Source organism: Perca fluviatilis, chromosome 8, assembly GCF_010015445.1.
Source record: "Perca fluviatilis chromosome 8, GENO_Pfluv_1.0, whole genome shotgun sequence".
In the NCBI taxonomy this organism is placed as follows: domain Eukaryota; kingdom Metazoa; phylum Chordata; class Actinopteri; order Perciformes; family Percidae; genus Perca; species Perca fluviatilis.
Genome location: NC_053119.1, coordinates 139,387 through 162,236, shown reverse-complemented (window position 1 = coordinate 162,236; position 22,850 = coordinate 139,387). Strand labels below are relative to the sequence as shown.

The following is a 22,850-nucleotide window of genomic DNA, read 5'->3' as shown; positions in this document are numbered from 1 at the left end:
TAACAACAATACAAGCAACATAACACAATATACACAATACATATACAACAACACAACTATAACACATATACATAGCTATACAAATAACGCATTATACTCATTATCTATATTCAACTATACACCTATATCTATTATATAATATAACCAACCCCTATAACATATAACATACAACAGATATCACACTAACATATCAATATATACTACATACACATATTTATTATCACTATATTATATACAAACATATATAAACATTATACTACTATATTCTTAACGAAACACATCATAATACATATATGCATTATTACGTATTATTATACATGAACACACAAACACACATTACAAACTATAACATATACACAAACACCAGCATACATACACACATTACAAACACACATACTATATACACAGTACACACATAACATACACACACACACACATATCACACACACATATACTGCACACACACACACATACACACACACAGCAACACACACACATACGCTATACATACACATATTAAACACACACATACATCACTCTTACTCTTATGCATAAAACCACATACACATACACACATACACATACCACATACATACATACATACACACACACATAACATACACAATAAAACAATGTGTATATACACACACATATTCACATACATAATATCTCATTATTATATTATTATTACTGTAAAATATAGACACACACACATACAACACACACATTATTACAGCATACACATCACAAACATATACAAGCACATATATTGCAACACATACATATAGATATACATATACATACAACAATATACACAACACATATACAAATATATTATTATTACATACACACACTTATTATATACATAAACATACAATTATATAGAACACATTACACATATTATAGCAGTGCAGTATTATTATTACATAGCAACATATTACATTATATACACACATACAACACATACACATACATACAACACAGGACATAATTATTACATATGTGCACATACAGCATATTATTATTATTATACATATATACAAGTATTATTATTATTATATACATGTGCAAGTATACATATATATATGCAGTATTACACAATACATATATGTACATATATACATATTATTATGAGACACACATACATACATATACAGTATTATTACATACACATTACATATGCATACACAAACACATATACATATACATATACATGACATATATTACATATATTATACAAGAGGTATTATATTAATATTACATACATATTATTATATACATATACATTATACATACATATATGAGTATACATATATCCATTATATACATATATATCACATATACATACATACATTATTATTATACATCAGTATTATATATTGACATATATTACATATATATACAGGTGAGTATATTATTATACATATACATATATATGCAGTATATTATATATTATACATATATTATTATAGTATATATATACGTATATATATGTGTGTGTGTATGTATGTATGTATATGTATATATATATATATATATATATATATATATATATATATATATATATATTTTTTTTTATCTGTGACCAGATTTGCTTCACCCAGAATCTGCCAAAACTTCTCTGTCATTGGATAATGATCCAGAGACATGAAGACAGTGTTGAGGACGATGCAGACGACGATGCCGAGGTCAAAGAATGGGTTGGTGACGAAGGCGTAGAGCCGCTGTTTGAGCCACCGCCAACAGCCACAACAGTTCCACTTCAACAGGAAGTTGGCCAAGACAAACCAACATGGAGGACATGTCCTCTGTTTCTCATCCACACCTGAAACACACAGCTTCACAACCTGAATCACACTATTATCTTCATATCTATCGTTCTCTATAGTCTGGATCAACGGAAGTACATTTCCAGGATAAAACCTGACATCTGGAGCCAGCTGTTTGTTCTTGATATTTAATAAGAATATGTTAGATAATTTCCTCTCTAACTGGGAGGTTTTATAAAGAATATGTTAGATCATTCCCTCTCTAACGGGGAGGTTTTATAAAGAATATGTTAGATCATTTCCTCTCTAACTGGGAGGTTTTATAAAGAATATATTAGATCACCTCCTCTCTAACTGGGAGGTTTTATAAAGAATATGTTTAGATCATTTCCTCTCTAACTGGGAGGTTTTATAAAGAATATGTTAGATCACCTCCTCTCTAACTGGGAGGTTTTATAAAGAATATATTAGATCACCTCCTCTCTAACTGGGAGGTTTTATAAAGAATATGTTTAGATCATTTCCTCTCTAACTGGGAGGTTTTATAAAGAATATGTTAGATCATTTCCTCTCTAACTGGGAGGTTTTATAAAGAATATGTTAGATAATTTCCTCTCTAACTGGGAGGTTTTATATAGAATATGTTAGATTATCTCCTCTTTAACTGGGAGGTTTTATAAAGAATATGTTAGATCATTCCCTCTCTAACGGGGAGGTTTTATAAAGAATATGTTAGATCATTCCCTCTTTAACTGGGAGGTTTTATAAAGAATATGTTAGATCATTTCCTCTCTAACTGGGAGGTTTTATAAAGAATATGTTAGATCATCTCCTCTCTAACTGGGAGGTTTTATAAAGAATATATTAGATCATCTCCTCTCTAACTGGGAGGTTTTATAAAGAATATGTTAGATCATTTCCTCTCTAACTGGGAGGTTTTATAAAGAATATGTTTAGATCATTTCCTCTCTAACTGGGAGGTTTTATAAAGAATATATTAGATCATCTCCTCTCTAACTGGGAGGTTTTATAAAGAATATGTTTAGATCATTTCCTCTCTAACTGGGAGGTTTTATAAAGAATATGTTAGATTATCTCCTAGATCATTCCCTCTCTAACTGGGAGGTTTTATAAAGAATATATTTAGATCATTTCCTCTCTAACTGGGAGGTTTTATAAAGAATACATTTAGATCATTTCCTCTCTAACTGGGAGGTTTTATAAAGAATATATTTAGATCATTTCCTCTCTAACTGGGAGGTTTTATAAAGAATATATTTAGATAATTTCCTCTCTAACTGGGAGGTTTTATAAAGAATATGTTAGATCATTTCCTCTCTAACTGGGAGGTTTTATAAAGAATATGTTAGATTATCTCCTCTTTAACTGGGAGGTTTTATAAAGAATAAAAAAAATAAAAACTGTGTGTCTGTTTATGCATGTGTGTGTGTCTATTTGTGTGTATGTGTGCGTGTGTCTGTTTGTTTGTATGTTTATGTTTGATGTTTATGTTTGTGTGTGTGTGTGTGTGTGTGCGTGCGTCTGAGGGTGTGTGTGTATATGTGTGTGTGAGGGTGTGTGTGTGTCTGTTTGTGTGTGTGTGCGCAGTGTGTGTGTGAGTGCGCGTGTAGGGGGGGGTGTGTATTTTTATAGTGTAGTAAGGTGGGGGAGGTGATAAGAAGGCGAGAGTGGAGAGCACATGGCAGAGCACACTGGCAGCACACCAGTGAGGAGTTGTCTACTCATCTTCCTTTTCTCCACAAGCAGGTCTGTTCTTTTCCCAACCTCCATGCACATTTAGGTGCTGGAGTTTTGTTGTTTTAGTTTATTGTTTTAGTTTGGGCGGAGATTACCGGTAGTTCAGTTATTCGTTCTTTTTGTTTGTTCTAGGATTAGTTTACCCTTTTAGTTAGTTTAGGGGAGACGCGGGGAGCGACGCCCACCGCGAGGTTGGTCCAGCGCTTCCCATCTTTTGTTCTTTTGGCCGGGGTCTCCAGTCCTTTTTGTTTCTTTTTGGTTTGTTACTTTGGGAGTCTGCATTATTTAATAAAGCTTGTTGGATTATTGTTAACATGGTGTTTGGCATCCTTCTTTTCATATATGTTGCATCCTCATTCCCTTTTGAGCCTTTGTTTGTTCCTTTTAATGGAGGCCGTAACTGTGTGTGTGTGTGTGTGTGTGTGTGTGTGTGTGTGTGTGTGTGTGTGTGTGTACCTTCCATGTTATTTTCCTGATCCTCTGTGAGTGCCGCCCTGGAGGCTTCCCTCTGAAACAGCAACACATTTTAATTCTTTGTTTGAATCCAGCAGTTAACACCAACACGCCTGAAAGCTGACAGGATCTCACCCCATCTTCTTCTTCCTCTCTCCTCTTCAGCACAGCAACGATCCGACTGAACTCTTCTTCTCTGTCTGTGGCCTCGGAGACGCCGGCTTCACTGCACGCCATGGCAACCACCGCCACAGCCAGGCTAAGGACGCAGAAGCAGCCGGGGAAGACCAAGACCACGAATAAGATCACGGCAAATTTACCTGCTGCTCGTAACAGCTGTAGACAGGTAAGAGACAGGAGAGAGAGAGACAGGTAGGAGAGAGACAGGTAGGAGAGAGACAGATGGGAGAGAGACAAGTAGGAGAGAGACAGGTAGCAGAGAGACAGATGAGAGAGAGACAAGTGTGAGAGAGAGACAGGGAGAGTGAGACAGGTAGGAGAGAGATAGATGAGAGAGACAGGTGAGATAGAGACAGGTGACGCTTTTGACACTTTTTCCGATGTTTTAGAATTTTCAGAAATTAACTGACTGAGCAACTTTAAATTTAGAGAATTATATATAATAGGTTTAACAAAATGTTCTGTATTTTAAAGGCATACTATGCAACTTTTCCAGCTTCGCGAGCAGTAGTCGCAAAGAGTCAATCTGTAGGGGGACCGAAGCTGGAAAAGACAGCTTTAAGGAGTCTCCTCCTGCTGGACGTTACAGAGAATACAGGTTTAAGGAGTCTCCTCCTGCTGGACGTTACAGAGAATACAGGTTTAAGGAGTCTCCTCCTGCTGGTAGTTACAGAGAATAGAGGTTTAAGGAGTCTCCTCCTGCTGGACGTTACAGAGAATACAGCTTTAAGGAGTCTCCCCCTGCTGGTAGTTACAGAGAATACAGGTTTAAGGAGTCTCCTCCTGCTGGACGTTACAGAGAATACAGCTTTAAGGAGTCTCCCCCTGCTGGTAGTTACAGAGAATAGAGGTTTAAGGAGTCTCCCCTCCTGGACGTTACAGAGAATACAGCTTTAAGGAGTCTCCTCCTGCTGGACGTTACAGAGAATACAGGTTTAAGGAGTCTCCTCCTGCTGGTAGTTACAGAGAATACAGCTTTAAGGAATCTCCTCCTGCTGGACGTTACAGAGAATACAGGTTTAAGGAGTCTCCTCCTGCTGGACGTTACAGAGAATACAGGTTTAAGGAGTCTCCTCCTGCTGGTAGTTACAGAGAATACAGGTTTAAGGTGTCTCCCCCTGCTGGTAGTTACAGAGAATAGAGGTTTAAGGAGTCTCCTCCTGCTGGTAGTTAGAGAGAATACAGCTTTACGGAGTCTCCCCATGCTGTAAGTTAGAGAGTATACAGCTTTAAGGAGTCTCCCCCTGCTGGAAGTTACAGAGAATACAGCTTTAAGGAGTCTCCCCCTGCTGGACGTTACAGAGAATACAGCTTTAAGGAGTCTCCTCCTGCTCTAAGTTAGAGAGAATACAGGTTTAAAGAGTCTCCTCCTGCTGGAAGTTAGAGAGAATACAGGTTTAAAGAGTCTCCTCCTGCTGGACGTTACAGAGAATACAGGTTTAAGGAGTCTCCTCCTGCTGGACGTTACAGAGAATACAGGTTTAAGGAGTCTCCTCCTGCTGGACGTTACAGAGAATACAGGTTTAAAGAGTCTCCTGCTGGAAATTAGAGAGAATGCAGCTTTAAGGAGTCTCCTCCTGCTGTAAGTTAGAGAGAATACAGCTTTAAGGAGTCTCCTCCTGCTGGACTTTACAGAGAATACAGGTTTAAGGAGTCTCCCCCTGCTGGACGTTACAGAGAATACAGGTTTAAGGAGTCTCCTCCTGCTGGAAGTTAGAGAGAATACAGGTTTAAGGAGTCTCCCCTGCTGGTAGTTACAGAGAATACAGGGTTAAGGAGTCTCCCCCTGCTGTAAGTTAGAGAGAATGCAGCTTTAAGGATCATCAGCTTTGGATACTGACCAGGTGCACCAGGTTTTCCCAGAAGTCTTTGCTCATCAGGCGGATCATAGACAGCAGAGACCAACCAAACGAGTCGAAGCTGGTGTAGCCATAGTTTGGGTTACTCCCAGCCCTCAGACAGGTGAAACCTTCTGGACAGTGCCTGAACACATCATCATCATCATCATCATCATCATCACCTCCATCATCATCATCATCAGTTAAAACTAGGGCTGTCAGAATTTAAAAAAGTGAATCGTGATTAAACTCATGATTGTCCATAGTTAACTCGCAATTAATTTCACATCTTATCTGTAGTAAATGTCTTTTAAAGATAGATGATAGTATATAAAGAAATATGTTCTAATATATAAAGGAACATGTTTTATATAAAGGAATATGTTCTGGTATATAAAGGAATATGTTCTACTATATAAAGGAATATGTTCTACTATATAAAGGAATATATTTCTAGTATATAGTATATAGTATCTATATATATCTATATCTATATCTATATAGTATATAGTATCTATATCTATATAGTATATAGTATCTATATCTATATAGTATATAGTATCTATATCTATATAGTATATAGTATCTATATCTATATATCTATATAGTATATAGTATCTATATATATATATATATATATATATATATATATATATATATATATATATATATATATATATATATATATATATATATATATATATATATATATATACTTACTGAGCTTCTCTCCTCCTCCCTTTCTATTACCATTTGTGTGCATCCCGTCCCAGAAATGCTTGTTACTAATCCTAGCTAGTCCTTATGTTTTTTCCCCCAGCGTATATCCTTGGAGAACGTTGGCACCAAGATCCTGGTTGCAGCTGTTGCTGTGGTCCTGCTGCACTCCCTGCTGAGCTCAACGGTGCCCTGCAGTGTCATGCTGCGTCCTGCTGAACCCTGCTGCTTCCTGCTGAACCCTGCTGCTTCCTGCTACGTCCATCCATGCTCTGCTGGGCCATGCTACATCCTGTAATGCCCTGCAGTGCCCTGATATGACATGAACTACTACGACTACCATTTGAAGTCACTGTTCCATTATTAATTTGACTATTATCGGCACTGTTCATCATATCCCCAACCGGTCCGTCAGACACCGCCTACCAAGAGCCTGGGTCTGTCCGAGGTTTCTTCCCAAGAGGGAGTTTTTCCTTGCCACTGTCGCACTGCTTGCTCTTGAGGGAATTACTGGAATTGTTGGGGCTTTGCAAATTTGTGTGTGTGTGTGTGTGTGTGTGTGTGTGTGTGTGTGTGTGTGTGTGTGTGTGGATAGATAGATAGATAGATAGATAGATAGATAGATAGATAGATAGATAGATAGATAGATAGATAGATAGATAGATAGATAGATCTTGTTATAATTTGATACTATAAATACAATTGAATATATTCTAGTATATAAAGGAAACTACAGAGCGGCATGAATCACAGAATGAAATGTAGCGGCGTTAGAAGGAATTGGCGTTAAATCGTAATATCGCATTCATCTTGACCGACCTAATTATGAGAAAAATTCACACGTGTAAATGTCGAGATGTTCCCTGACCTCCTGCTGATTTTTGATAGCCAGAATACATATTATTATTATGATTATTATTGTTATTATTATTACGTACCCTGCATCAGAGCTGTTTCCACACCGCAGAGCATCTAATACACCAGGCAGGTAGTAATGGTTTACTACCAGAGAGACAGACAGAGACAGAAATTAACATCTGGCAACAGCTGTAGAAGTCATCATCATCATCATCATCATCATCTTCATCATCATCATACAGTGGTTGATCTTGAAATCGTTGAAATCGATGTCGGTGTTTCCTGAGTTGGAGGCCAGCGTCCACATGACACATTTGTTCATCAGAGCTCCCATGAAGAGCTGCTGACCAATCAGAGCGAAGAAGATGAGGCAGAACACCATCAGGCCAATGACGCCAGCGAGTCTCTTCACTGATTGGGCGAGATCTCCGACAGTCTTCTTCAGACCTGAGAGGGGGTGGGGTTAAAACTGTGTGTCATCATGACTTATGGTTCAGGTCTAAACAAATAATCAACTAGAACTGCACACGGTTCTGACGAGTGTCCGCCGCCATTCCCCCCGGACGCCACTCTGCCCACACACACATACAGACAGACACATACAGACAGACACACACACAGACACACACAGACACATACAGACACATACAGACAGACACACAGACACAGACACACACAGACACACACAGACACATACAGACATACACACACACACACACACACACACACACAGACACACACACAGACAGACAGACAGACACACACACATACACACACACACACAGACAGACACACACACACATAAACAGACAGACACACACACACACAAACATAAACAGACAGACACACACACACACACACACACACACACATATACACAGACAGACAGACATACACAGACACACACACACAAACACACACACAGACACACACAAACACACAGACACACACTCAGACAAACACACACACACCTGGAATGAGTGGGATGATCTTCAGGATTCGAAAAATTGGAGATATCCCTAAATAAACAAACTCTTCCACACACCTGAAACACAGAAACATAATCAGCAAAAAGACAAAAAATATATGACACCAAAAGTAAAAAATACTAAAAATCACAGATAAAGACAATGACCATAGAAACAAAAAAGTCTTTTCTCCACTTGGGTGCTGATGTCAGCCGAGAGGATCGCAATGAAAACCTCGAAAGAAAACGACAAAAAAGTAAAAATGAGCTACAAAAATGACGATACATAAAAGACCGCAAAGAAACAGAAAGATACAAAGCGATGCCAAACTCTCATCACTGAACCGCTGTGAGTCTGATCATCAGCAGCAGCAAACAGACATAAAGCTTAAATAACCTTGGAAATAAGCACCACATACTTTTTATAAAGCGAGAAAATGTCAAAACAAGTGAAGAAAAAGTAAAAAATGCAACAAAACTTAGAGAACGGCGATAAGTAGCAGGAAGTGTGTGATGAATATGTTGATCAGATTTGATTATTACGCCGAGAGGATGACCAGGACATCCAGCCAGTTCCAGGGATCTCGGAAGAAGCTGAACTTCCCCAAACAGAAGCCTCGGGACGCCACCTTGATGACGGCTTCAAACGTGTAGACAGCGGTGAACACGTGGCTGTTGGAAGACAAAAACACAGAAATATTTCAAACAATAAACATAAAAGGATGTTTCTCGTTGATGTTCATGCTCAGAAATTCCTCCTTTAATGTGCAGATTTGATTTCTTGTTAAATATAAAACATCCTTTTCATCCATGAAATGTTATTCCATGTTGCTTATTTTTGGCTTTTCTTTCACATGAACAATGAACCAAAAGTAGCACCAAAGTCTTTCTCTCTGAGTCTTCATGGTCCAGCGGTCGGATATCTGTACCAAGATGGCGGCGGCCGTATCTACCTGTTGATGTATCTGCCATGTCTGACGCTGAGGATGGATACATCGTCACGGTGTTCAGATTGGAGCTGTGACTCATTTTAACCCTCATTGACTGGCAACTTTTATGTTTTTCTGAGTCACAATTTTAATAATAAATGAAAAACCTCCATCAACGTTTTGGTCTCCTTTTTTGACACTTTTGTAGCTTTTCCTGATGTTTTTGTCACTTGTTTACTTTTTGACTTTTTTCCGAAATTGTAAAAGCTTTTTCTTTTCACTTTTTTGACATTTTTGTCACTTTTTTCAAAGTTCTTTTATGAATTGTTTATTCTTCAAATGTTATAAAATTGACTAAAAAACCCTAATTCAATGAAAGCAGTGAACTGATTATTTATTTAACTTGTATGGAACCATCCACGTTTTTTTTGGACAAATTGTTTGAAAGAAATCCAAATTTCTGATATAAAAACTTTTTGAAAATGGGTCGGATTTGACCCAAGGACGACAGGAGGGTTAAATCATATTTTGTACTTTTCTGTTTGGTAACTGCATCAGACAGCGAGTGTTGAGACATTCAACAGTTTGAACTTAAGTGACCTCTAGCCTTTTCTCTGAAATGATGCTTTGTGAAGTATTTTGTAAAGCCAAGGACAGACTGGCTCTTTGTTTTTAAACTTTCACTTCAAATTCCAGTTTCATGCTGTGAATCAGATCTGGTATTTACAGATTTTGCAGATTGCCTCATTTGTGGCTCATTGTGTCAAAACTTCCTGTTCCAGTGGCATGAAGTGAACATGTCTCGGTCACTCCGTCCTCTGATAAAACTTTGTACTTTTGACCGTTCCTTTAATCAAGTAAAGTAATCGAGTATCACCTATGTTGTACTACAATATTTAATGATTGTATGAACACAGTGAAACTATGGGTAGCTTGTGTGTGGGTGATCTAAAGTAACGTTTCAATGGTATTTCACAATCAATTAGTTTTTTGAACCAATGATTGTGCAAGATTTCTATAAAGATATTAATGCACAATGCAATGTTTTGAACATTGGACAGCCTGTGTTAAGAGTGATGACCGTTTTGAATTTTGTGTCTAAAGTTTTGTTTTGAAAAATCACATCAAGGTTCTGAAATTAGTAGCAAAGTGATTATAAAGAACTGTATACCCCAGAGAAATTAAATAAAATTAACAGTGAGATATCATTCCTCTGCTGGCGTTGTAAGAAATATAAAGGTACCTTTTTTCATATGCTTTGCTCGTGTGAACAGCTTTCGATATTTTGGAAATTTGTTACCAAGCTGCTATCTCTGTGTTTAAATGTATCTGTTCCCCTTTCACCTCCTTTATGTCTTTTGGGAATTAATATGTCTGACAAGTGGAATAAATATGAAAGTATGTACATAGATCTTGCTCTGATGTTTGATGGCAGCTAGGAAATGCATAGGTTTAAAATGGAAGGCTTCCAATCCCCAGCAATAGTCCACTGGTGGAATCAACTCTCAAGCTACTTTGTTATGGACATATTTTATTATAAGAGTAAATACAAAATTTACAACTTTTTGAAGATATGACATATGTCTCAAAGAGAATTAGATTTTATAAATGTTTACATTAATGTTAGGGATAACGATAAAAGTGTTATCTGAGTGCATTCATTATGTTGTTTCATTTGATTGTTTTGTGTCTATATTTAGTTTGTTTTATTTTTATTCATGTTTTTGGCATTTCTTGTCTGTTTGTGTGAAGGATCTGAAATATGAATAATGAGATTTATGTATGAAATATCTTTACACTGTTTATGCAAAAAAAAAAAAAATCTTTGGGTATGTTGCTAATTTCAGATAGTGTTTTGTATGAATGATTGCAAGTTTTAATTCGTGAACAAAGTGTCTAATGTAAAAAAGCGTGTGTAATGTTTTGAAAGAAGTATGTTGCAGAATTGCAAACAGTGCAAGGCCGAAAATATGTTTGTACTATTGTGTGTGTGTGTGTGTGAGTGCGTGTGTGTGTGTTTGCATGCGTGCGTGCATATGTGTGTGTTTGTGTGTGCGTTCGTGCGTGTGTGTCTGTGTGTGTGTGTGTGTATGCGTGTGAACTCACTCCAGAGTCTTGATCCACGCTGGAGGATTAATCATCGTCATGAACACACAGTTGGTCAGAATCGTCGCCATGATGAAAAAACGGAAAACAGTTTAAGCTGTTAAAGAAAACCTCACCGACACGTCAAACACTGTAATTCTCTGTCTGGGCTCTTTCACAGCGGCCTCATTTAGTTGTGATGAATGTCTCCAGAGTTGTTTTCCCCTTGGTGCTGTTCCTTTGGGCAGCTGTGAATACAGCAATCACAATAGGATGCACACCAAACCAACTCTGGATTGTTCGTTTGTCCGACCTCGAACAGACCCAACTACTGGAAGAACTGCCCATTTTTGGATATAAGGTTCGTCCACATCAAGAATGATAACTGTAACCATAAGGTGACAAGCATGCACTGCATGCTCCAGCTGATAATAATAGGCGAAATAATCCACTAATACAGCAGACGTTGCAACATAAGATTACAGGAATGTCTGTAGTAATATCATATCGTATAATATAGCTACATGGCAACACGCAGATGAACTTGGAGTCAATTCAATATCATTTTATTTATAGTGTCAAATCCTAAGAGGAGCCTTTACAGATAGAGTAGGTCTAGACCACACTCTATCATTTACAGAGACACAACAATTCCCCCCAAGAGCATTTAGGTGAGACAGCAGCGAGGAGAAACTTAAATTTAACAGGCAGCAACCTGTTGTGAGGATGTGCAGAGCCTCAGAGAAATCAACTGTTGACCATATTTCGTCACAGGGTTTATTTATCTAACTGCTCAGGGAAAAGAGGGTTTCATTTGTTTTTAGGAAATTGTTCTAAAACAGTCCAATGATGTGAATGTTGTCATGTGACTTGTGTTGCTGCATTTTGGTTTGTTTTACCAACTCATCAGCCGGTTCGGACAAGATCAAACAGTGTGGTCTAATAGGAACCCTAACAGCTGCTATCATGTAGAATTTGTTGCCCTTGGTCCGGACCAAATGAAGATTACAAAGACACGCTAAACCCCTATAAGAAACATTTAATGACTATTCGAGACTTGATGAGTTCCTGCAGGGTGCCTTGACCAATCAGGGAGAAGCAGAGTGTGACATCATAAAGGATATGAGTGGATGAGGATCTTAATGGCGAAGGTCCTCAGCGGGCTAAACGGACTCAGCAGAAAACAGGATGACTCAGCGTTAAACCTGTGGATGATGTTTCCTCTTCCAATCACGATGAACGTCTGCAGAGAGAGAGAGACAGGTTAGAGAGAGAGAGACACACACACACATACAGAGATAAATACAGGTCAGAGAGAGAGAGACAGGTTAGAGAGAGAGAAACACAGAGAGAGAAAGACAGATCAGAGAGAGACAGAGAACGAGAGAGAAAGACAGGTCAGAGAGAGACAGGATAGAGAGAGAGAGAAAGATAGGTCAGAGAGAGACAGGGTAGATAGAGAGAGAGGGGTCAGAGAGAGAGACAGGTCAGAGAAGAAGAGAGACAGGTTAGAGAGAGAGACAGGTCAGAGAGAGAGACAGGTTAGAAAGAGAGAGAGAGAGGTTAGAGAGAGCGAGAGAGAGAGAGAGACACAGGGAGAAAGGTAAGAGAGAGACAGGTCAGAGAGAGAGAGAGAGAGACACAGGGAGAAAGGTAAGAGAGAGACAGGTCAGAGAGAGAGAGACCTTCTGTGATTGGTAGAAGGGATCTAGCTCCTGCAAAGCGGTGTTCAGTAGCTCAGGGGGCGGGTCTCTGTAGATGAATGGGAGGGGCTTCCCGGCCTCTAGGTCCCTGGCAGGTTTGGGTGGGTCATCCTTCGCTACCTGTCGACCAGGGTGACAGCCAATCAAAGAGGAGACATTTGAAAACCTAAAGACATCTTTAAAGTGATGGTTCGGAGTAATTTCACCCTAGGGTCCTTTGCACCATGACCTCGAGCCAAACACCTTTCCGAAAGCTTTGGTAGAGTTAGCGTAGATACGTTATCAGCTGAATAGCAGTAGAGCAGGCTAATGGACCACATTTGTAGTCTGCGTAAATGACCCACTCTAATGCCCGAAATGATACCAAACTTCTACACTAGTACAAATAGGTTATGCACTCATAAACGATGGATTGGAAAGTGTTTAAGTACACCAGAAGTTTATGAACACTTGACTGCTCTCTTGCTCTCTCTGCTCTCTGCTGCTACCTGCAGTTAGACAGTGCTTAGGCCCGTCTACAAATTAATACCGAAAAGAGATACAACAAGAATATTTATTAATTTAATGATTAAATAAGGTAATGTCTCCAAACTTACCTCAATTATTACTTGTCTCCTGCTAGTTATACTACAGCACTTACTTAAAAAAAAGTTAAATTAAAAAATATTTTTGTTGCATCTCTTTTCGGTGTTGTAATTTGTAGACGGCCCCTAAGCACTCGTCTTACAGCAGCAACAACAACAGCAGAGAGCAGAAGCCAGCAGGCAAGTGTTATTTACATAAACTTCTGGTGTACTTACAAACTTTCCAATCCATCGTTTTATGAGTACATAACCTATATGTACTAGTGTAGACGTTTGGTATCATTTCGGGCATTATTAGTGGGGTCATTTACGAGATACAAACGTGGGTCCATTAGCCCCTGCACTAAGCTATCCAGCTGATAATGCTACTCTACGCTAACTCTCCCAATGTTAGACCCAGGTGAAAAAAGCTTCTGGGAGGGTGTTTGGCTCGAGGTCATGGTGCAAAGGACCCTAGGGTGAAATTACTCTGAACCATCACTTTAAATCCAAACAGAAAATCTCAAACATTTACTGTCATATTTTTAGGTGTTTCTTCTTCAGGCATTTTAGTCAGCAACAGGTCAAAAGATCTGACCTGTGAGTCGGTTGAAATGTTAAACACGACAAATGGCAACCAAAATGTAACTAACTGTAGGTTCAGATTCATGTAAAGCACGAGTCAGCATGTAAAGCATGAGTCAGCATGTAAAGCATGAGTCAGCATGTATGAAAGGTTCTGTACCTCTTTGTTTTTCTCGTCCTCTCTGGCATCTAGGCCTTGTTGTATCTGTGCCAGTGAAGCCGGCGTCAGGCGTCTGAAGACCTCTGTACCAACCGGTGGCAGCAGAGATGCCGTCCTGGTGTTCTGCAGCGCCGCCCGGACTCCACTGTCACCTAGCAACTGCGTCCTGTGGGAAATGGGGAGAACAATAACTATTACTCAGTACTAAAGTGGTTTGAGTCTTATTTAAAGAATAGGGACTACTTTGTGTCTATAGGGAATTATACATCTGAGCATACAAATATGACGTGTGGAGTTCCCTAAAGGCTCAGTTCTGGGGCCTCTCCTGTTTAACATCTACATGCTTCCACTGGCTCAAATTATGGAAAACAATAAAATAAGTTACCATAGTTATGCGGATGACACACAAATGTATATAACCTTATCGCCAGGGGACTATAGTCCAATACTACAACTGACTAAGTGCATTGAACAAATTAATGACTGGATGTGTCAGAACTTTCTTAAATTAAATGACAAAAAAACTGAGGTGGTTGTTTTTGGAGCAAAAGAGGAACGATTAAAGGTCAGTGCTCAGCTTCAAACGACAATGTTAAAAACAACAGACAAAGCCAGAAATCTTAGTGTAGTCATGGACTCAGACCTGAATTATGTCTCAGCAGGATTTGGAAAAACTTGTCCATGCTTTTATCTTCAGTAGACTTGACTACTGCAACGGTGTCTTTACAGGTCTCCCTAAAAAATCCATCAGACAGCTGCAGCTGATTCAGAACGCTGCTGCTCGAGTCCTCACTAAGACCAAGAAAGTGGATCACATCACTCCAGTATTGAAGTCTTTACACTGGCTTCCAGTGCCTCAAAGAATTGATTTCAAAATACTTTTGCTGGTTTATAAATCACTAAACGGTTTAGGGCCAAAATACATTTCTGATCTGCTACTACACTATGACCCACCCAGACCTCTCAGGTGGTCTGGGAAAGGTCTGCTACACTATGACCCACCCAGACCTCTCAGGTGGTCTGGGAAAGGTCTACTACACTGTGACCCACCCAGACCTCTCAGGTGGTCTGGGACAGGTCTACTACACTATGACCCACCCAGACCTCTCAGGTGGTCTGGGACAGGTCTACTTGTTGTCCCCAGAGTCAGAACTAAACAGGGGGAAGCAGTGTTCAGTTTTTATGCTCCACATATCTGGAACAAACTCCCAGAAAACTGCTGAAAACTGAAAACTCTCAGTTCTTTTAAATCAAAGCTAAAGACCTATCTTTTTGATGTTGCCTTTCTTTAAATAACTGTTCAATTGTTATACTGAAGTGGCATTGATGACACTGTATGACACTCGATAACTGCTCTTTAATGTTTAATTTCTTATACTGCTCTGTAACTTTTATTCACGTATTTTATCTCTCAGTTCTTTAAATTGTTACACTGCACTGTCAATTTTATTGTTGTCTTTTAATGTTTTAATTTGTTTTTTAATCGTTTTCTAACTGCTCTTTAATGTTTTATGTAAAGCACTTTGAAATGCCCTGTTGCTGAAATGTGCTATACAGATAAAGCTGCCTTGCCTTGCCTTACTAGAGAGATCTGGGGCCTCATTTATAAATGTTGCGTATGCACGAAAAGCTTGCGTACGCTGGTTTTCACATACACTTAGTGATGTATAAAAAATGAACTTGATGTGAGAATGTGCGGGCCGTCACGCAAACTGTTGAGCAGCCGTGAGAATGTGCGGGCCGTCCGCAAAGTCTTTTCTGGCTCTGTAACATGGCAAATTCTAACTGAAAAGTGCCGAAAATCAAGAAAAATTACAAAATAAAGTTACCACTACGGTTACTGGCATACATCTGTGACGTTGTCTATGAAATATATATCTGCTGATATGTCATAAAAGTTTGATCATGTATGTGGTTAATGTTTCACATCTTTCACACTATCAACTGTTCACAGGCTACTTAATCTCTGTTAAACATGAGGACGGGAAATAAATGATAAATCCACTTAGAAAATACTTTCAGTCATCCTCTGTATTCCCCATAGATGAAATATCTTACTGGCAACAAAATGATCGGCACGGAAAATTCAATAGTGTCTGAGTCTTTAGTTGCTGAGGCTCAGACATCCATGGTGCACATGAGGCTGGACGCACGGATCCATCTCCCCAGGAACAAACGCTGTATCGTGGGGGGCTAACTCATGTGATGCGCAACTGATCACGTGGATGATTTGTAGGCTATTAAGTGAACAAGGTGTACCCGGTCCACCAAACACTGGGCCGTCTTGACTGTCTTAATTCTGCACATATTTCTGTTACTGTAGTCCTATTTACTATTTCATTATTTCATCCATGCGTGGCTCAGCCGTCACCGTGGAGACGCTGGCCTCATTAACCTCTCCTCCTCTGAGTCAGGTCTCCCTCGCACTGGACTCAGTTTCACTGAGCTACTAACACTTAGAAAATAAATAAATGGCATTACATCAGTGAGTTCAAACTGCTTATTGTGCGTTATTTGGACTGACACTGAGATGCATGTTGTTCTGTAACTGGTGTGGCGCTGCTGCTATTCTCTTCATTTCCACTTCGACATTAGACTTTTTTTTTTATTATTTCTGTCAGGGTTCGGTGCATTCACCACCCAGTCACCATTTGCCATTCTGGGCATTTTATTTTATTTCTTATCCAAGATGACAATCCTCCAAAAAGAAAAAAAATTTCTCGCCTCCACCTCTGTGATCAGCACCTCAACCTCAGTCGGTGAAGTTTTTTTTTTTTCATCTGCAGCTGGATAACCCATTGTGATTGGACAAAGAATGACGTCGGGAGTGCATTTATAGTAATTTCCATATTCATTTATGGGAGGAGGCAAGGCGGGGTCGGTCACTCATTCATGTGAGCTCAATTTCACGTTGATTGTGATGTATAAAGGAAAGGTGCGCAGGACCTGGCGTACGACCGGTTTTAAACATGGGAATATTTCTGTGCGTAGGTACTTTTCAAGTTTTGGCCGTACGCCATCTTCTGGTATGAAAGCTGTGCAGTCTTTTATACATGAGTCCCCTGCTGTTTAACCTTCGACTGTGTTCACACCGGACGCAAAGAGAATATTTTACAACACTTTTGTCAAACAAGTTCTGTAACACACCAAAACACTTTCTACACTATTTAACCCTCATGCCCTCTTCGGTCATTTTTGTACATTTTTCTCAAGTTTTGTTTTTCATTTTGTGATCATTTTTGCTGTGTTACTTCTTATGGCATGACATTTTGTAGGAATCCTTCTTTTCAGTCAAATTTTTTAAATCCAGTGTTTTTTACTCTTACATGTCTTTTATACTTAAATGATTCATTTTGTACCCTCTGGACACCTTCGAGGCAAAAATGTCCACGCACACAAAAACTGTTATTAAATCATCATATATCAATATTTTTTTCTGCTTTTTTTTCATGAATCACTTAAACAACTTCTAACCTAATCAAAACCACCAAACATTCAATCATTTTCAGGATTTTTAACCCTTTAAAATGCGCCAGTTTATGTATTTGAAGTATGTCATTTTTTATAAAAAAAACACAAAAATTATTTTTTCCCATATAATGAATAATATGTAGATGGGGCTTTGGTGGTGATTAGAGGCTTGAATATGTCAAAGATAAGCAACAAAACTGATTTGATTGCATTAGTATTTTTTATGTAATTCCAGATACTCCCTCTGGACACCTTCGAGGCAAAAATGGCCCCATTGACTTCCATTATAACCACATGTTTTGATCTCACTGCCTTTACAGTATAAAACCATGCATTCTGTAATGTCAGCATTTCATTTGGAAGAAAACTAGTCATATTTGACATTTTACAGTATTTCACCAACAAATTTTTTTTTTTTTTTAATTTTTTTTTGTTATTTTTGGAGAATTGTTTGTGTTTATGGTTATTATGGAGCTGTGTGTGTGTGGTGGTTGTGTGTGTTGTGTGTGTGTATATGTGTGTGTGTTTGTGTGTGTGTGTCTGTGTGTGTGTGCTGTGTATATATGTATATTTGTGTGTGTGTGGGTGTGTGTGTGTGTGTGTGTGTGTGTGTGTGTGTGTGTGTGGGGTGTGTGTATGTGTGTGTTGTGTGTGTGTGTGTGTATGTTATGTGTGTGTGTGTGTGTTTGTGTGTGCATGGTATGTATGCATGTCTGTGTGTGAGAGAGAGTTTGTGGGTAAATGCATCTGTAAACAAACAATGATAATTTTAGTGGTGAAAAAGAAACGCACCTTACTTTTGCCAGTTATATTATGGAGCTCGTGTGTGTGTGTGTGTGCATGCATGTATGTTGTGCAGTGTGTAGAGAGAGTGTGTAAATCTGTAAACAAACAATGATCATTTTAGTGGTGAAAGAGCCCTTACTTTTGCCAGTTATATTATGGAGCCGTTGGTGTATGTTGTGTGTGTGTGTGTGTGTGTGTGTGTGCATGCTGTGTGTTTTGTGTGTGTGTGAGAGAGAGTTTGTGTAAATCTGGTGTAAAAAAGGGCATCTTTTGAAGAAGATGCATGCTTTCATGTGTCTTTGAAGACGTGCTTGAATAAAAACATTGTCTCCTGCATTTGTTGTAAACAAAACCAACTATTAGTGTGTTCATGCACCTGGCTCTAGAGAAGGAGAAAGACCTGGAGCAAAGAGAAGGAGCCTTTATCTTCCAGCCAACTGCAGGACTCATCTGAAGATGACACAAGTTTTTCGGAGTCTGACAAAATGGTCACTGGTGTCCTCCAACTCTGTGAGTGCCTCTAACCCTTCCTCTGAAAGTGGAGAGGACACTGAAGATCCTGTCCATCCTAACATTGAATGGACAGTGAAGAATTGGCAAGTCTGGTCTCCATCTAATACTGAGACGCTGTGAACATTCAAGCACCGACCGGCATGATGTCAGAGCCCACGAGATATGCCATATCAAGAATCCATGATGTGGCATCCTCTTCGAACCTTTTCTTCACTCTTGACTTGATCCAGCTGATTCAGGAAATGACAAACCTACACGGGAGGTGTTCAATCTCAGGATGGAGTGATGTGGATGCTCAAGAGATTTTAACATACATGGGACTTCACACTTGGCTGGTGTGTACCGGTCCAAAGGGGAATCCACCCGGAGCCTGTGGGATGTCCATAGTGGGAGACCAGTCTTCAGGGCTACCATGTCCCACAAACCATTTGAAATGATAAGCGCCAGTTTACAGCAAATGCAGGAGACAATGTTTTTATTCAAGCACGTCTTCAAAGACACATGAAATGCATCCTTCAAAAGATGCCTTTTTTCAGCCCTAAAATGATCATTGCTTGCACACGCATACATACACACACACACACACACACACACACCCACCCACACACACACAAATATACATATATACACAGACACACACACACACACATACACACACACATATACACACACACACACACACACATCCAAGCACGCACGCACGTGCGCGTGCACACACACACACACACACACACACAGAGCTCCATAATATAACTATAATTTCATACTCGGTCTACAAGAGCAAAATGGTTGAATCTGGTGAAATACTGTAAAAATGTCAAATATGACTAGTTTTCTTCCAAATGAAATGCTGACATTACAGAATGCATGGTTTTATACTGTAAAAGGCAGGGAGATCAAAACATGTGGTTATAATGGAAGTCAATGGGGCCTTTTTGCCTCGAAGGTGTCCAAAGGGAGTATCTGAACTACATAAAAAATACTAATGCAATCAAATCAGTTTTGTTGCTTATCTTTGACATATCCAAGCCTCTAATCACCACCAAAGCCCCATTCCTCCGATGTTTTATTTTATGGAAAATAATTAATGTTTTTTGTTGGTTTTTCATAAATAATTGTTACTTCAAAGATTTAAAACTGGCATTTAAAGGGTTAAAATCCAGAAAATGATTAAATGTTTGGTAGTTTTGAGCAACTTAGAACTTGTTTAAGTGATTTATGAAAAAAAAGTAGAAAAAAATATTGATATATGATGATTTAATAACAGTTTTTTGGACATGTACATTTTTGCCTCGAAGGTGTCGAAAGGGAGTATCTGGAACTATGTAAAAAATACTAATGCAATCAAATTAATTTTGTTGCTTATCTTTGACATATCCAAGCCTCTAATCCCCACCAAAGCCAAATCTAGATATTATTCATTATATGGGAAAAAATATTTTTTGTTTTTTTGTAATAAAAAAAGAAATACTTCAAATACATAAACTGGCATTTAAAGGGTTAAAATCCTGAAAATGATTGAATGTTTTGTAGTTTTGATGAGGTTACAAGTTGTTTAAGTGATTTATGAAAAAAAAAAAGCAGAAAAAAATATTGATATATGATGATTTAATAACAGTTTTTGTGTGCGTGGACATTTTTGCCTCGAAGATGTCGAGAGTAAGTTTTTTTAAGGAGGGCATGAGGGTTAAAAAAACAACGTTCAATGCTTTTTTATCCACGCTTTCGACATTCAGAAACCTAATCTACTGTATAACACCTTCATCTCTACGTTAAAGCATCAACAAGTCCTACAGCTGTGAAGAAAGCAGCTGATGTTAAAACATCAAGACGGTAAACTTACAGCTGTGAAGGACCAAGTCTCAGCTGATTGGCTCTCTGCAACAGCTCTCCTCTCTCCTTCCTGTGGTTCCACATCTCAAACAAGGACATTTCTCTGGAGCTGTCTGTCCTCGCCATCCACCTGTCTCACCTGCCCTCGCTGTCTGTCTGTCTGTCTGTCTGTCTGTCTGTCTGTCTCTGACCAGTCTGTCTCTCTAACCAGTCAGTCTGTCTTTCTGGTTAAGTCTTTCGTCGTCTGCCTCTCCTTGTCTCTCTTCATGGTATTTCATTTTGAATATTCTAAAGGCTTGGTTTATATCTTCAGCCTGGTTGGCTCCTCCCATCTGTAATGTTGTTCCAACTGCAGCTCTTATTTCTGCGCTCTGTCTCTGTCCCTCTTTCATTCTTCTCTCTGTTCATACCGTAGTAAACACACACACACACATACTTAAAGTCCCAGCAGCTTGTTTCTTTCACATGAACAGACTTCCTGTTGTCCACATATCTTAATGGGATCATTACGATTTTATTTCCTGGAAACAGTGAAAGCATCGTCCAACACACACACATCCCTGCCAACATTCATCACACACACTCTAGAGGGAGAGGGAGAAAAGGAACAGATCATTTCATTGTTAGTTAAATGAGAACTTCAGTCTGGCTTCAGTTCATCTTCAAATGTCAAAATGTCTGACTTCCTGCTAAGAGGATTCTACTCAACATGAACAACAACAAAAGTTATTTTAAATGGGACTAATATGTTTTACATCAAAGATTACAGTTACAATACAATCAATATATTATGTTATTGTCCCCTTGTTTTAGACTCCAAGCTGCACACATAGATAATGCCTTGATACAGGAAGGCCACAGTACCGCTGGATACTTTACCAAAATAAACATTTTAAAATAAAACAGCCAGGTTTATGGTGATTTTGGCTGTCTTGACTTCTCACAGTGAGACATGCGATAAGGCACACAAAGACACAAAGACACACACACACACACACACACACACACACACACACACAGTACAGGCCAAAAGTTTGGACACACCTTCTCATTCAATGTGTTGTGGTGACCCACAAGTAAGACTGAAAGAGACATTCACCAAGGGACTGTACCTTTAAGGGAGAGGTGTTTATGTTATGAGAGTTCCGGGTTTACGTGGGGTGGCCGCTGTTGCTCTCACTCTCTGTACAGTGTTGTATACTTTTTTAAGTGGAGAGTAAAGCTGACTAGACGCATCTCCGTCTCCTGTCTCCTCACTTATTGCACTCCACATTGGTGACCCTGACGCGAGTTGGATACGGCTGAATTATGTCGAACAATGACGGTGGTGAGAATGCTGCTGGTTGGCGCCGGCCGCTGCGTTACGCCCCGTAATGTCGGCGCTATCTCCCGCTGCCACCATGAAGTTACCGAACTTTTGGCAGCACAGCCGCGCGCCGTGGTTTCAACACACCGAAGGCACAGTTCCAGCTGAGGGGAATAACGCAGGATGTTACAAAAGTATTGCCATCGGTATCGGCCTTAGATGCCTCGGCGACAGCCAGGGCTATGGCGCTGTTAGAGGCCCCTCCGGCTGATATGGCGGCACGATACCAAACATTCCTGTTGAAACTCTTTGAACTGTCTGAGCTGGAGAAAGCAGATCGCCTGCTGTCCCTGACCGGCCTTGGTGACAGCAAGCC

General features: G+C 39.2%; 1 protein-coding gene across 2 annotated transcripts in view; it reads right to left on the bottom strand.

The window, feature by feature from the left end:
• LOC120563933 (sodium channel protein type 4 subunit alpha B-like) overlaps positions 1-21,564 on the bottom strand; it is a gene marked incomplete in the record, with an annotated part of 54,190 nt that extends 32,626 nt beyond the window's left edge. Inside the window, 13 exon segments of one of the 2 annotated variants that reach the window (XM_039808457.1) lie at positions 1,587-1,825; positions 3,984-4,035; positions 4,116-4,316; positions 6,002-6,143; positions 7,654-7,717; positions 7,814-8,020; positions 8,545-8,618; positions 9,084-9,212; positions 11,576-11,665; positions 12,679-12,797; positions 13,240-13,377; positions 14,566-14,731; positions 21,179-21,564. In XM_039808457.1, the coding sequence (XP_039664391.1) occupies positions 1,587-1,825; positions 3,984-4,035; positions 4,116-4,316; positions 6,002-6,143; positions 7,654-7,717; positions 7,814-8,020; positions 8,545-8,618; positions 9,084-9,212; positions 11,576-11,665; positions 12,679-12,797; positions 13,240-13,377; positions 14,566-14,731; positions 21,179-21,294 (1,737 nt within the window). 2 annotated transcript variants of the gene reach the window in all.
• Positions 21,565-22,850: the final 1,286 nt, after the last annotated feature.